At 36.6% G+C, this 17,350-nt stretch overlaps 1 protein-coding gene across 39 annotated transcripts in view; it reads left to right on the plus strand.

Moving 5' to 3' along the window:
• TCF4 (transcription factor 4) overlaps positions 1-17,350 on the plus strand; it is a 368,346-nt gene that overhangs the window by 306,461 nt on the left and 44,535 nt on the right. For all 39 annotated transcript variants that reach the window (XM_064379108.1, XM_064379115.1, XM_064379120.1 and 36 more), the window contains 3 exons: positions 6,385-6,490; positions 9,988-10,121; positions 15,782-15,914. In XM_064379108.1, coding sequence (XP_064235178.1) covers positions 6,385-6,490; positions 9,988-10,121; positions 15,782-15,914 — 373 coding nt within the window. The remainder of the gene's footprint in view (positions 1-6,384; positions 6,491-9,987; positions 10,122-15,781; positions 15,915-17,350) is intronic.

Below are 17,350 nucleotides of genomic sequence, written 5' to 3' on the forward strand. Positions count from 1 at the left end.
ACCAGATTGCAGATTAAGAGTTTCTTCCTTTTGCTTCCTACATATCCAGAAACCTGGGGTCATAGACACTCTTCCGTGGTGTGTTGTCTGGCACAACTTGCAAGCATTTTGGCAGATGGTCAGAAAAAAAGACCTCAAGAAATATGCAAGAGTACACGGGACTCTAAAAATCAGAAATAAAGCTAAGACCTCAGTGTTCCACCATTCAATGCAATCAACATTGACTGAACAGCAATTACATGCCAGGTAGCAGGGATACCTAGAACTTGCCTCTCCCACCTGCACTCCAGAAGAGTTCCTGCTTCGCCAGCCTTGGGGAATAGCAAGTCTTACGTGTGGTAGACTTACTGTGAGAGCTGTCCTGATAGTGAGGGGCAAACATGGCCCAGTGCCTTCCTCATGGATGAACTTGACTCTACACTGGGACTCCCCAGTCCACCTTTTTGTGATGGTGGGAAAGTCCTCTGTTGGTGATGTTCAGTATGGTAACCAGCGACTGCATGTGGCTGTTGAGAACTTGAAATATGGCTACAGTGACTGAGGGACAGAACATTCAATTTGATTTAACTTTTATTAAATTTAATTCAAATAACCATGTAGATGGCTGCCAATTGGACAGCAGCTTTCTAGACCCATTGTTAAAAATAATTATAAGCAATGAGTACCTCTTATGAGATAGAATTAATAATCCCATTTATTGAGTGCCCATGACAGATTAAGAATTATGTTTGACATACATTATCCCTGATCCTCACAAGAATGGCCCCATTTGACAAATAAGGAAACTGAGGTTCTGAGAGATAAGGTGCGTTGTTAGGTACTCAAAAGAAATTGTGAGAGCTGGAATTTGAATCTAACTGGTCTGACTCCAGAGCTGGGTGATTTCTGGTATCCTACCAAATCTGTGTATGTAGTATCCAGAGGCTGTCTCTTCTGAGTACATCTTCTCTTTGCTTTATGGATTAGCTAGCAGTGTCTTTATCTTGGTCACATAGGACAAATTAGGGTCCATCTGATCTCTTCTGAATGTGGACATATCACTGCCCTGGAACCATTCATTTTTCTTACTGAGAACCATGTCCTTCAAAAAATATTTTAAGAGTTGAGGGTCCAACCCAGCTTCCTGAGGAGTAAGCTAATCACCTACAAGTGTATTTCCCCAATAGATGCTGAGAAGCATCAAAGCACATGGGTAGTTCTGTGGATGTCAGTGACACACAGCTAACTCTTTGCATTTGAGTGTTTAACTATCATAGTTGAGGATGTTTGTGAACTCTCCCAAGGTCTGAATTACTGAATGAGCCTTTAGTACTTGGGCATCCGTGGCACAATGCTGCTTTGCTGTTTTCTGCTTTCCGTAAAGCATACGGTAACTCTCTTTAAGGGTCTGAAAGCCTCACTTACAATGTTTCAATGACTCTGAACTGATTTCTCTTTGGAAATGATATATTCAGATGGTACTCGCAGAGTCATCAAGGGGTAGTAATGTGTCCAGTAAAGGTCTACTGGACGATCGGGTGGCTACCGCCCATCCACACATGGTGATGTGATATAAAGCCACTTTTCTTTATTCCCTCAGAGCTGAGGTTTCTGCTTCAGAAAGCAGGTTACTTAACATATACTTGATTTCACCATAATGTGTATTATGACATTTTATTTTCTTAAAAGGTTATTATCAGACCCTGCAAGACTGTTTCTCTAAACTATGACCAAAGTATAGCCTCATGTTAATAGCTTAAAATAGCTTTTCTTTACCCTTTTCCCTTTAAAAGCAAATAATTATTTTTAATGGAAAGAACATAGACTTTGATGATCAGTTCACATCCTTGCTTTACCCCTTGAAAAAAATGTGTAACATGGAAAGATAGCTTAACATTCCTGAGTCACATTTGTCCAAATAATAAAAACAATGGCAGCAAGACTTCATCACTAATGCCTGATGTTTTGTATGACTAATCTGTGCCAGGTTCCATTCTAGTTTCTTTACACATATTAGACCATCCAGTTCTTGCAAGAACATTGCATAGCAGGCATGGTCATTTCCACTTTACAGGTGGGAATCTGAAGACCAGAATTAAAAATAACCAGTCCAAGATTGCCTAGTTAATAAATGGTGAAACTCGCAGTCAGACACAAGCTGGACTGGGCTAATACAGTTGACTTTCTTATGATACATCAGCCTTGTGAAATAAGAATGATAGTATTAATAATATCCACCTTGTGTGATCATTATGAAAGTTAGATATAACGTATGTGGAACTCCCACCACCAGAGTTGTTCCACAAGAGGCTTTAAACAAATGGTAATCATTATTAATTTAAAACATCTGCAATTGAAACTGATACGCCAAGGCCAGTAAAAAATGAGAGCTTCATAAGGAAAAGAGTAGGAGGTGGTATACCTGTGTTTCATTTTATTTGTTGATTTCTGTATTCTTGGTATTCTTGGTATTCTTTTCTGTTGGGCACAGGTTTTATTTAGAAGAAATTAAATTGTTTTTTCTTTGAGTGCAGAAAGAATAGTTGGAAACGCTGAATGGAATAGCTGATGTACTATAGTAATACTTCTCAGATTACCCCCCACCCGAAAATTAAGTCTGTAAAATGAAAACTTTTTCTTAACTTTTGTCAGTTCAAGGTTCAGTGTTATCTAGAGAGCTTTGTGTTAAACTCAGGATTTCTATAAGTATGATTTTCTCATAAATGTAGAATTCTAAGAAAAGAGATAATGGCACTAAGTTTGCATATTAAAAATACTGTGTTACTAGTTTTCCATGAAGCTTTTACTCAACAAATAATTTACTAGAAGAGCTGTGACCTCGGAGTTTGACCAAGTCTTCCCATTTCCAACTTGGCAACAAAAGTTTCACACTTCTTTAGTTATTCTTGTGGGAGAAATCAGAATGCCAATAGTCACCTTGATCTAAGCTCCTTATTGGAGAAAAATTCAAGGATAGATTTTGAATTTTCCTCATATTTCATCATTGGGGTCACTCCAATACATGGTACTAGAATTTGGGATTTTTATTTCATTTTAGATTGGACTGATTTTCCGGTGTTGGTCATTAATAACAATTCCAACTCTTTGAAGAGATCTGGGATGGTTGTTATCCTATTAATTAAATGAAGCTATTTTATTTAACAATTATGTTGTTAAACTTTCCATGTACTTAGAATAATAATACTGAAACCTGAATGGGTATGAGCTTTTCTTAATGAATTTAGTGTCAATATTAAATACCTTATTGAAACCCATACTTTGAAGGCTTGATTGAGAAACCAACAAAAGAGTTGACTGAAGTAAAAATAATGAAGCAGATCACTGGTTATTCAGGTTATGAAAGATTAAAACATTAGAGATAAACTGAACTGTGAACATTATGATGATCATTGTGTTTTCATAAATACCATTTTATGTCTTCACCACCATTCTAAAAAAAAAAGTACCCTGGCCATGCGTGGTGGCTCATCCCTGTAATCCCAGCACTTTGGGAGGCTGAGGTGGGCGGAACATGAGGTCAAGAGATCGAGACCATCCTGGCTAACATGGTGAACTCCATCTCTACTAAAAATAAAAAAATTAGCTGGGCGTGGTGGCATATGACTTTAGTCTCAGCTACTCGGGAGGCTGAGGCAGGAGAATCGTTTGAACCCAGGAGGTGAGGCTGTAGTCAGCTGAAATCGCGCCACTGCACTCCACTCCAGCTGAACAACAGATTGAGACTCCTTCTAAAAAAAAAAGTAACCTATCAAACAGTGAAAAATAAAAGTAGCTTGCTTTGATTATTTCGTTATTGATTTTTCTTATATTTGAAATGTGGGAGGTTGAACTAAAATTTGTTGGTTCCCTAATTTAGAAAATAATAGTTATATGTGATATTTATTTATTTATATAAACAAAAATATAGATATCTTACCTTGAAAATAACTTTTAAGGTAAGAATGATAAAGTATCTAAATGGAAAATGAATAACATTGTTCCTGATTTGTAAATTATGATATAAAGAAAATGTATAAAATATGTAGAAATTGTCTATATAAAAAAACTAAAACAGGTCCATTTCTTATTAACAAAAAGTTTCATCTTACCTAAAAAGTCTTCAACTGACTACAACAGGAGAAAAACAGAAATAGCATAAATATCCTAAAAACTTACAATCCCATAGATACTCTTCTCCATGCAGCCAAGATTTATGAATTTGGAGTAAGTGACTTACTCTTACTTAAATATACTCTCATATATTTGAGCTTGATTATAATTCATAGTCAAAGTAGCCTCCTTGTTAATAACCAAAATTAGCCAATATTTTTCCTTTTCTTTCAAAAGCAATGCCAAGTAATTCTACCCTAATTGGCGGGTGGGAAGAGATAAACCTTATTGGTGTCATCAACTGTTTAAGGATAATAGAATATGTAATTAAAATTAAAGTATATATTAAGTAATTGATTTCAATTATTTTAAAACATAAGGTGATTTCATAACATGGATCGGAGATTCTTTTCAGTTTTATAATAAATATATATTGATCTCTGAAATTTGGGGATATTCCATAGTACACTTAGTTTAATACTGAGGCCAGATTGCAGTCAGGCTGATAGCATGTAGATGTGTTAGAGTCATACTACAATCATTTTGTCCGTTTTCAGTTTCCCCTTTTCTAGGTGATGTTTCTTTCGTCTTGTTACACTTAAGACCTTCTGTAAATATCTTTAGTAGTAACTCCCAAACTGTTAGTTAATAGTTCTCAAGAAAATTCTGAGATTTGGTTGTCGGAAATTAGATTATTGGTTTGTTTTTGAATTCCTAGCCCAAGTTTTATTCTTTTATTCTTTCTTCCTTAAAAACACTCAAAAACTGTTTTTTTTCCTTATTATAAGCTCTGTGGAAATATAAGCAAATCGCTGTTTATACATTTAAAATGCGATAAAAATTACAAAATAAAGTCCAATGAAATACAGGGCTTATAACCATTAGTGCCTTAAGAAAAATCCCTGCTTTCTAAAGTGCGCGTGGGCTTTTCTGGTTTGTTTTTGTTTTGTTAAAGCTCCAGGACCTCCCGATTTTCAAGGGCATTTTGGGGCATGTGTAGCGTTTATTTGATGTATGGACAGAGATGCATATTTTCCCACATGTGTCTCTGTGGACCTATCCTTTGTGAAATCCTAAACCTTGTATTAATGCTTAGTTTATGATTCATGGTGTTCTGAGAGCAATTATATAATTTTTCTTGGGGTGTTTATTCGATGTGCACTGTAAAAAAAAAAAATGAGAGTTATTTTTTGGTAACCCTGTACTTGCCTTTTTATTGGTGAATTTCTTTTCTTTTTACTGTGACCTGTGAATATCACTGTAGGCTCACTGCCAATTTTGTGAGCTGCTGCCTGCTTCAAAATGGAGGCAGGAAGGTATCCATTTTCATCAAGAGGATGACAGTGTTTCAGTCTTTCTGACCATCTGGAGAGAGGAACTTTGAGAGCAAAAGAAAATAGGGATTAAAAAAAATTATCTTTAGCAGAAAAGGCAAGAGGAAAAACTAATTAAAGTTAAACTATACCTTATGAATTTGTGCTTTTCTACTGTACTGTCCTGTTTAAAGAAAACGTAAACAAGAAAATACATAGGCTATTTTTATAAAGAATTGATTTCCCACATCTCATGAGTATTAGTAAATGAATGTAAGTAAATTAGCTTTTTGGCACACTTTTTAAGTTTATTGTACACACAAATATAATAAGCACAAAAAAGGAGGCTCCCTCCTCCCGCTTCCTATACACACTCTGATTGTTGGTGGTCTTATGTAGATCCAGGCTTTTAATGGCCTTTTTCATGCATCTCTGCAAAAAGCTGACACTGGGAATTTAATATCCTAAGATATATTTATCACTTTCTGTGGTTTGGATAGTTCATTTGTGTTCTCTTCTCTCTCCCTCTGTCTCTCTCTCTCCACCTCCTCTCTGTAAAAGTGAAAATTTTAATTGAAAGGTAGAGTTTTTACTCAACCATTTGAAAGAGGTTTGATGCATGTCTTTCTGTTTTTACTTTTCACATGCTCATGGGCCATCTGTGTTTAGAAGAAAAAGAAAGAAGTGCTTAGACTCACGGGATTACCCTATGGGTATTATATAGTGTATTTACAACTAGACATGGTTTTCATCGACTGGAATATAACACACCTGGTTGTTTTCTGTTCGTACAAATACACTGAGTTTTTGTTTTGTTTTGCTTTAGTGTGTTTGGAAAGGGCACTGTTTCTAGGGTTTGTTAAGATTTAAACTGGGAAGGGTAGAAATGTAGCACTTTCTGCCTACGTCTTGTAAAAGAATGGAGCTTTGAGATGCTTTGGTCAATGCAAAAAGCAAAACTCAGTTGGTTCTTTCTCCTCAGGTCTATGCTCCATCAGCAAGCACTGCCGACTACAATAGGGACTCGCCAGGCTATCCTTCCTCCAAACCAACAACCAGCACTTTCCCTAGCTCCTTCTTCATGCAAGGTAAGATGCTGCTGCTTCTGAGGGAAAGGCCACTGGATAGCGTTTCCCTAGGTCACTTCATGTCACAGATGGGGCAAAAGAAATAGAATAGTAGGCAAGTGTAGAATTTTTGAAGTCATGCTCTTCTTAGGTACTGAATTCCTTAAATATTAATGTATTGATTAAAAGTGTACTTAAGCCTTTCTTTTCATTTGAACCCCTTTGAGCAATAATGGGTTAAGATTAGATTGATCTGTTTCACTTAAATCTGATGCTCCTGATTGTCTTCCACACAGCCAGCCATTTCAGCATCTTCAGCATCCCCGAGACAATGTAGCTTTTTGTTTCAAAGTAGTACAACTCCATGTATGATTTGAACATCCTGGATTTAGCCAACAGGGAACAAGTTGCCGTAATGTATAACCTTATAAAATTTTCATCCACTTACTTATTTGTAGGTAAGAACAAGGGTCCAATATGAAGTAACCTCCCACAGACTGGAATATTACATGGCGAAAACTCTGTCCCAACAAAGTAACTGGCTTAGGATAAAACACCCAACTTTTGGGGGAGAAGACAAATACAGAAAATTACAGCTCTGTGGTAGATAAAGTATATTTGTTCTTTTAATCGTCTAGTATGTTTAAATACGTGGGTGTATGCCCCCCCACCCTGAGCTTGTAGTCTTGTCCACTGGTAGCATACACCTTTCTGCTGCTCAAAAAAAGACCAAGACATTTGAAATGACATCAGCTACTTTAAGAGTGGACCACTTGGAGGATGCCTCTAAGGGCTCCGTCCTGGTATGCCTGTGGCACTTATTTTCTAATGTAATTATCTTGTTACCAAGTTAATGCCCTGAATTTAGATGTGGAATTTACCAAGAACCCCTTTGTGGAAAACTTTAACTCTTTTTGCCCAAGTGTGAAAACCTTATTTGCATAAGACCTGTCTACAGGCCATGAGATTTCTTTCTTTCTGCACTTCTAGGAAGGGCCATGTCACAGGAAGGGGGGCACACTTGGGGCAGAGTACCAGGGAAGCAGCCTGGTGTCTCGCTCAGATCATAGTTAGACACACTCAAAATCATTCTCATTAAAAGATATTAATCTTCCTTCTCTTCAGTGTGTTAGCTCTTTTAGTTTGTTAGTTCACATGTGAAATTTCATGGAAATCTATAAAATAAGATGGAATGGCTCTCTTAAGAATAGAGAGAATTTGTTCCACACATAATAGAGCTTGTGTGTCAGGAGTCCTTTATCTGTGTGACCCGTCCTAGGTGTAACTCTCAAAGGGACACAGCAGGCTGTGTCACCTGGGTGAGTTTTGTGCCATGACAAAAAGCTTATCACCTTCAGCTATAAACAGTAGCTACCTCAGCATCACTCCCCTCTTTTGTGAGCAGTGGGAGAGATTGTCCTACACGTGCTTACAGAGGTTGGCAACTCAAGGATCCATCACTCAAAACAGATTGCAATTGAGAAAATTTATGGAAGGATACATTTCTTCTCTGTGCCCAGGAAAATGGCTTTCTTGAAGGGTGCACGTTGCAGGGGAGGCCAGGTAGATGAAATCAGTAGGCTCCTTTCCCTAGCAGACCACACAAAACATGGAGAAAAAATTTGTTCATCTGCATATGCATACCCAAAAAGCAAAAAAAAAAAAAAATTGACTTGACATTTATGATGAGCACAATTAATTTGCACACGTCTAATTCTATTCTTTCAAAACAACATTATGCCAAGATCATGGGATGTGATAAATATTAATTTACTGTAAAAAGCATAATTTATGTAAAATATGTATTTTTATAAGTCTGCATGGAGCAGAGTATTCTGTGTTAACAATCCTAAATGCATTGCCACCGAGTGTATCACATTGTCAGGAGACTCTTGTTCAGTGATATATGTTTTCAATTTATTTGTCATATGTGCCATCTATTTAAAATGTTAGTGATCTTGAACTTCATATCTGAATATAAGGTGACATTTAAACCTCTGTAATCTAAGGACTCAAACTCAAGTACATGAATCATAACTTTTGAAAAAAATCCTGTGTTTTTACATTATGACCACAGAAACAGTTACGTCATGGTTGTGTCTCAGATCAGCTTCCCTTCAGTAGAGGGGTACTTGGTGCCCTGAGAACTCAAGATTTGCAGGAATATGCAGTTAAGGTGAAAGATATTCTGAAACTGCCTGGGGCATATTTTAAACTCACTACTGTGGCCTCTTATTTTTAACTTTAATTTCCATCTTCTAGTTAAAACTCTGAAGTTGTCAAAATCACAGACATGATTTTGCTTGCATGGTTCTTAAAGAGAGGAATCTACAGACTATTCCCCCATCCCGATCTGAAATGAGTCCAGTTCCAAAACTCAAACTTCTGGATTTAAGAACTCAGTGAAAAAGGGCTTCGTGAAATACAGTGTCAGATTTAACATTTCTATTGCCTGACTTTTTAATGGGCCTTTATTAAATAAAATGTTACAGTGAAAATAATCTTATTTTCAAGGAAGCAATACCTGCTATACATTTAACAGGCAGCTGATGGCCTGGTATATACCTAGTAGTCAATACTTTTTGTTAAACTATTGAAAAAAAGGAAAAATGAATGAATTTAGCAGTAATGTAGATCATCTTGTTCCTTAGGCTTGGAAATCAAACCTAAGCAATAGCGATTGCTAATACTAACCTGTGGCCAGTAGGCCCACAGAATGAAAAAAGTCTGAGGATGTTTTTAATATGGTGTTACCAAAAGGTTATCCTCATATTAAAAGATACTTTATGTAATTTTTATATAATTTAAACCTCTATAATTCATAAATCATTTTATAAAATCCAGAAGTTCTTAGAATTTTCTGTAATGTCATAGCCACCCAGGATATGTGCATACCCTTTGGATTGCTACTGAAGGTTTAAGATAGTTATATACCTATATACCAAAAACTAAAAACGAAATAGCCTAAGAACTATATATTTGAGATTCAGCTTCTCTACATGCCATGTAATTCCAACTTTAATTCTATTATATATGTTACAAAAATGAAATTAAACATTTTCAAGCTGGGATTTTTTAAATTAATACTTACTTCTTTACCTGCTTTTAAAACTTGTCAACTTTGTAATGTCTCAAGTACTTTTCATCCCTAAGTTTAGGAACAATTTAGCTTTTTAGTTGGTTTTCATAGAATAAAGGATTAGAAGACTTACAAGAAATATTTCCTTTAGCAGTAATTACCTTGCTGACTTGGCATAATTCTTGGTAGAAATATACTCTGTTGTTCTCTACAGTTGAATTTTTACTAAGAACACTTTAACTTTGTTAAATGTTTATATTTGTTGGACAATATAGAGCCACTTGGGAAGAAATGATGACTGTCTTCCGATGTAATCAGCTAACCAACACAAAGATGAATAGCACATCAGGCAGTCATTTTCAAGTATATGAAAAAAACCCTATTCGACAAGGCAAGGCTGAATGCCTCAGAAAGTCATGGTTCTCTTTGTCCTTTACAGATGGCCATCACAGCAGTGACCCTTGGAGCTCCTCCAGTGGGATGAATCAGCCTGGCTATGCAGGAATGTTGGGCAACTCTTCTCATATTCCACAGTCCAACAGCTACTGTAGCCTGCATCCACATGAACGTTTGGTAAGGCAGACGTACATGGTAATGGGAATATCACAGCTACTTTATTAAATCTCACCCTCTGTCTTTCCATGCATGTACACGAGGACTCTGCACATAAGTGCAAAAATGGCACACATCCATTATTCTTACAGTTGTATTGTTTCTGTGATCAAAGACACAACAGGATCAGATCACCTTTGGAAACCCTTCCAGAGTCTCTCTGGCATTGTTCTTTTGTTTATGTGTTTTGTTCTGTGCCTTCTTTATCACAATGTCAGCTTCCTTAGGTATGTAAATACATACTTAATTTAAGTTGCAGAATCTTAGCATGGCGGTTCCTGGTCATTTTTTGCTGGCTGTAGTTTCAAAGGATGTGCTGCAGAGGGCAGAGTGATGGTCAGTAGGTTACATACATCACTGAGGGGCATTTTGTTTCTCCTTAACTAACTCGTGTCAGCTCTGGCCTGTTGTGAAGTACCCAAAAGAAGGAGTTTTTATATTTTCTATAGACTTCCATCAGTAAGAGAAACCATGAGGTTTCTACATGGATCAGATTCCCATTTTTTAGTATTTTAACTTTAATTCCCATCCTAGCCTGCCACTCATACTCTGTTTTCCTCACTCCAGGTAAAAACTGCTGGGCTTCTAGAGTGTTATGTCTTTCATTACTAAACATTTCCACTCTGTCCATCACCTACATTAATCTATTCTAGTATGTCTCTTTATCTTGGAGGAAACAATTCAGCTGACTTTTTCTATCCTTAAATACCACCATAGCCCAGAGTCCGCTGTTGAACTTAAGTTTGTCATTAAACGGAGGAAAGAGCCTAGATTTTGAGTTAGGTTTGGGATGCAGATAAGATGAGATTTGAGTCCCTTGTGCAATAACATAGTCTAGAAAATGTGTGAACCTCAAATCCTACAAATGCAAAAGCATGTGAGAAATCGAGTGCTCCTGGGTGACACCTGCACCACTACTGCTTCATCTTGCATTTGCCCGTTTCTCTTCTCATATCCACATTTAGGTGTCTTTCTCTGTTCTGATAAAGGAAGTCATTCTGGTTTTATGTGGCCTTTGCTCTCTTTTGCTCAACCAGTACTGATAAAAAACAGGTATCTGATATCCTACTCCAATAATCAAAAAAATTCCAGAAGTTAAGATTTCTGATATCCTTGAAAATCCATATTTAGTTGGTCCTAGTGGTGGTGATGCTCAGTTGTCAGTTAGCCTATACATTCCAGAGAAGCAAACAGTAGAAATGGAGTTGGCCTTTTTGTATCATCTCCCAAGATGGAACATGTAAATCACAAACTATCTCACATTTCAGCACATTTCGAGTAAACAGCAGATGACTTATTTTCAAATTTTCTCTTCACCCACCTCCTATTTGGAGATATTAGAGTGAAAGCTTAGAAAAATACCAACTATATCCACTATTATTATGCTAGAATTTTGGCTAAAATTTTTATTTCTCCACCATCATTTTCCACTTCGGTAAAACTTTATGGTCAAAACTACATGTGTCCTATGAACAAGGAAAGTTTTGATTACAAATAAAAGTCTGGGGCACCATACCAGCATGTTGGAATTTCAGTTGTTTTAAGAGTTGCCCATTTGATGTTGATTTTTCTTCCCTTCTGTGTTTCTTTCTTTTCCTATCATGCTCGAGAGTTTTGAGTTAGGCAATTTGATTTTATCCTAGTCCACTTCATGCATGGGAAGTATCTTTGAAATGTGCTTCCATGCACAAAAAGTATAATTTCAAAATGGAAACCAACTACATTTCTTTTAGAAAAAGTTTTGCAGAACCAAAACAGTATTATCAACTAGGGAGAAAAGATCATTTTGAAGGAGTAACCCAATAGGCTATATCAGAAGCCATATTTGCAATGCCATTTATCTGTCACAAAACACAGGATTTTCATTTTTCATCTGATCAGTTAACAGATTTCAGAGAGTAGAGTTTTTTGTTTTTGTTTCTTTTTTTAAAGGGGACATGAATAAGCTGTCTGGTAATGTATACTAATGAATTTTCTCATGGATAGTAAAGCTATTGAATTATTATATCTAGTTACCATTGTACTTTGAATATTTAACCATCTGAAAATCTTGTACTGAAGTGTCTTAGAAGAATCTGACGCTGAGAATACTTTGAATATATGGTAGCAGTTGGTGTCCTTTCACTTGAAAATAATGGTAGTTCCTTATAATTTTATTCTTAGCATCTGGCTAGTCCCATACTGAACAAAGGGATAGTTTAGAAAAGGCAAAGTGCTGTTCCTGGATTATTTGGGGTATAATTTGATAAGCCAAGTTGATATTATCTCTAAAGATAAAACATTTTAAAAACATCAGTGCCTTCATCACTTTATGCCATGTTATAATAGAATGTGTAATTAAAAAGCTTAAGATCCACATATTTCAGTAGCGACTGTCAAGTTACTGATGTTTAGTCTCTAAATCCCCTTTACAGTTTTCGCCTGTCCGACAGAATCCCACAGCTAATCATTACTGTGTTACAGATACACACACAAAATCATTCAGATGAATGAAGTTTGTGGTTAAGCTTTGGAATGGGTGGTTGTGGATGATTTATGTTTGGAATGACTTGGCAGAGTTCTTTGTAAGAATAGGATAGAGTCTTCACTGTCTGGCATGATTTAGGCATGGTCTTTGCACTACAGGGCGAAACAGTCCTAGGAGTCTGGGATTTTCCTTTAAAGGAAGTTCTGTTGTCTTTTATTTTTTGTAACATAAACCCTTACTTCAGTAATTCTCAACTGAAGGCAATTTTGCCCTTTGGGAAACATTGGGCAATGTCTGGGGACATTTTCATTGTTACAACTAGGGGCTGGTTGCTACTGGAATCCAGTGTGTAGAGGCTAGGGATGCTGGTAAACATGATGTCATGTACAAGAGAGCCTCCACAGCAAAAAATCACCTGGCACAAAAGATCAATAGTGCCAAGGTTGTAAAATCTTGCCCAAACCCAAAGCACGATTTTATTCTTATTTATATGTACCAGTTATTATATTTTCTAATCTTTAAATAATCAACCAGTAGATCAATAAAAAATACCACTAATGGAAACATTTCCAACAGTTACTCTGTTAATAGACACTAAATACACTACTCTTGGCGATCATAAGTTAAAATGAACAAATAGTGGGCATGTAAAGCCTCACACTCTGTCACACTCCTCTTACCCTTTGTAACAAAGAGGACAGACAGTAATAACTAGAGTAAGAGACTAAGAGGACCTCTTACAGTTGATCCCTAAATCCTCTAAAAGAGACATTATTCTCTGTGTCTTTATTACAGAGATATATTTATTACATCTCTGAATGACAGTAGTTTTCAAGATAGTTTTTAATGTAAAATAATCTAGTTATAAATGTCATTAGTTTGCTTCAGCATCTAATTTTCTGAGTCTCTAAAAATAACTGGTTTACATGGATTGCATTGGTTTCCACCTTTAAAATGTATGAGGATTAATTTTTCCTTTTATTCTTTGAACTCACCATTAACCCTTTGTCAAGTCTCAAATTACTGCCCATTTTACATAAAAAGTTCCAAAAATTCTCACGGATGTGTTACCTGTTTTGTTCTTCTGATTATTATAGTTAAATATTTCTTATAATTATTTTTCTCTTTTTTTGATTTTTGCACATTATGGACTGATTTGCAGTTCATCTGTTCTTCAGAAATTCCACATGGAATAGGACTGTGGCGAAGTCAAGTTAAACTTAGTCATCTATATTTTTTTCCACATTCTGTTTCTTTTCCTCCATTTTGTTATAGTGTTTACTTTTAGAGCAGAAATAGCTCCACCTCTGTTAAGCTTTCAGATTAGCTGTGCTATGGAATGGGTCTACTATATTATTCATTGGAGGAAATTCCGTGGACTACCTTGGGTATTCTTTAGGTGGCAAGTAGAACTGAGTTTAACGGGTGGCCTAAGGAATTTGGGGGTCAAGGAAAGAAAGAGGTCCATGGAATTAAAAAATGTGAAAGGCATTCTCAGGAACTTGGAAAGATTTAAAGGCATCATCTCAACTTTTTTACTGAAGTCTTTTAAGTTGGGCTATTTTGGGCATCCAGAGGTAATATTGTCAAAAACATGCATGTGACATTGATAAATCTTACCTCTGATACATAGGTTCGTTTTCTTAGACTATTTAGTTGGCTCTCAAGTAAGTTATACTTCAATCCCCTGTTTGTTAAATTCTAACTGATAACCAGTTGTTCATTGAGCATATAGTGTAATTATGTGTTCAATAGTTAGCCACAAGTTGTGGGATACAGAACTATAAGCTCTATTCCTTTAAGAGTTTACAATACAGGTGAAAATACACTAGAATGAGCAAGAAATGAAAGGCAAAATATAATCAAGTGTTAAAGGGCATCGTGCAGAATGTAAGTGCATTGGGCACCTGGAGAGAAGAGATTGTGGCAGAGTTAAGTAGTCAGGGAATCTTCAAGAAAGAGGTAGAATTCGAGATGGATCTCACAGAGTAAATAGGGCAGCACTCAAGAGACTATGGTTTCATTCCTCGTGAACAAATGCTTGGGTTTTAAATACCTGTGACTATCAGCATTATATCCCATCTCCAATTTTGAAATAAACAATTTTAACAGCATTTTCAATAATGATACAATAAAGACTCATAGTCCATTCATATATTACATATGAAGAAAAAGTGTATTTTAGCTTCAATACTTTGCCTTTACATAACACATTCAAATGCCTATGAGAATAACTTTTGAAGCTGCTTTGTATCTTGAAAATAGCTCAGCACGTTTTTGTAAATTACTATGTCCATTTTAGTGATCTGTTGATTCCCAAGCAGATGGGTGGATCGCAACTAATTTGCCACCTTACAGGCACAGTGACATACCCAAGAAATGTAGTTTACTTGGAAAACTAATATAATAATTAAACTCAAAGCAAAGTCTTAAACCAAATGATTGTGTGAAGATATTCTTTCATTGCCAGCTATATGAGGAGTGCTTGTAGGTAGGACATGGGAAGAAAGGACTCAGACCAAAACAAATCATATGGTTCTAATTTAATTCAGCATAGTCAATGGTTAGATATTGATGAGTAAGAGAAATATTTAATCATTAGTGCTTTTTAAATTTTTTATTTACTAAATTTTATTGTTGCTGTGGTTCAAAAAGATAATTTAATTTGGGAGGTAGAAGATTTGAGACTGTTTACTCTTTGCCATCTAGTTTCAAGAAGGTCAGGATGAAATGTAATATAAGCCCTGTGGGTCATAATGTTGTTTTATTCATTATATAGTGGAATCTTCTTCACTTGATCAATAGGCCGTACAAACAATTAATAGTAGAGTGGTCTTCTATGTTGCTGAAACCTTGGAGATGATTTTAAGCAGTAATTTGGTAGATTTCGAGATTGTGATCATTTCTCAGTGTCCCTCATTGCCATTACATTCCTCCACAGTTGATGCAAACTGAAGCTAACTATGTATCTGTATAACTTACTATTTGAAAAATGAAAGCTGTCAGATATAAGCAAGATATATTCTTGGCTGTTTTGAAATTCTAAAAGCTGTCTCCATTGTAAAATAGAGAGTTGTGAGAAAAGTCTTTGAAAACTAACTCACTTAATACCTTATGATTAAATACGGCCACCTTTTTCTGCTTCTTGCTATAGAGCTATCCATCACACTCCTCAGCAGACATCAATTCCAGTCTTCCTCCGATGTCCACTTTCCATCGTAGTGGCACAAACCATTACAGCACCTCTTCCTGTACGCCTCCTGCCAACGGGACAGACAGTATCATGGGTGAGTCACAGAAATGCCAATTCTGATACCGACAATCAGTGTCCGGGTTTAATCATCAAGGACCTCCTTTTTCCCCTTCATAACTGAATAGCAATCAGGCAATAAATATTAGTCACATAACACACAAATGAACCAAACAGAAATAAAACCACTGGCTTGAGCATAACCACATTTTTGGTCACAAGATACTGAAATTTGGCTACATTGTCCATTGCAAATCATTAGATTGAACCAGGGTTCAAACAGACCAAAACTTCCTTGTTCCTCACACTCAAAAATAGTGAACAAAGTCATAAGATGAGCCATCGGAGACTAGTGAGCTACAAAGAAGAATAGCTCTTCATGATACTTACTGATCACTTCCCAAATTCCAGTTATTGTGTTCGGCTCTTATCCATGGTGTGCCACTGTCTTCCAAGGACTGGTTTATGTGAATTCTCAGGTGACTGTTAATAACTACATGAGGTTAATCTTCTGGAGAATGACACTTAGAGTCCCTCAGAGGGGTAGAATTATCTGCTCAGTTATGAGAGAGGAGACGCCTGGGCATCAATTGGCCAGAAGTTATTTGCTGCTTTTTTTTTTTTTTATTTAACCCCAAGGACATTTGCTAATGAGTTAAGGTCCAAGAAGAATGCTGCTCCCATAAACTGAGCCATCATCCTCTCCTTTCTCCTGATGTTCATTGTAGTCTTTTCCCTAGGACAGGTGGTTCCCGATCAGTACTCCCACATTGAGACACGAACTGGGCTGGATGTCCAGCTACCCCTGGAGGGAAGAGTTGGAGTTAATGGGGAGATAGCTACTACCTGCTTCTGAACCAGCTTTGACAACCTTGTTGTTCAGATGAACAGCACAGCTTAGTGCACCAGGGTCTTCTTAGAACTTCAGACTTCTCAGGTGGTCACTTTCTGTGGTTCTAGCTCAAACTAACTCCTCACTTGACCTGAATGTCACTCTCAGAGCATTCATGGGGAGAATACTCAGTATATGTCTTTGAGAGAAGATTGTGCGACAGAATAATGCTGCTTTTTAATCCTCTTAGCTCTTTGCACTTGTTTTCTTGAGAGAATGTAGAATTTTGGGAAGTGGTGTGAATCACTTATGTAGAAACGTTTTTGATGAAGGAGAGATGTGTTTTGAAATGTTGGAAATATAATTTCTGCCTCAATAATACCCTCCCTGCTTATTCAGTAATATATTTCACACTTGAGATGAGCCATCTCGCAGCCTCTCCACTCCACTATCCTGTCTAAGAGGCAAATAGAGGAGAGAGTTTCCATTTCTGTAACTCTAACCAAACTTCTACAAATGCATTGCATCAGTTTGACCTTGGAGAGCTACAGACAGAGGTCACATGGGGAAGTTTGTTAGCTATCAATGCAGTTTTGGCAGATTTGAAAAACAAGAAGAAAGAAAGCAGTGCAGAACTGAAA

Source organism: Aotus nancymaae, unplaced genomic scaffold (genome assembly GCF_030222135.1).
Source record: "Aotus nancymaae isolate 86718 unplaced genomic scaffold, 86718_ANA_hifiasm-v0.15.2.pri h1tg000020l, whole genome shotgun sequence".
NCBI classification, from domain to species: Eukaryota; Metazoa; Chordata; class Mammalia; order Primates; family Aotidae; genus Aotus; species Aotus nancymaae.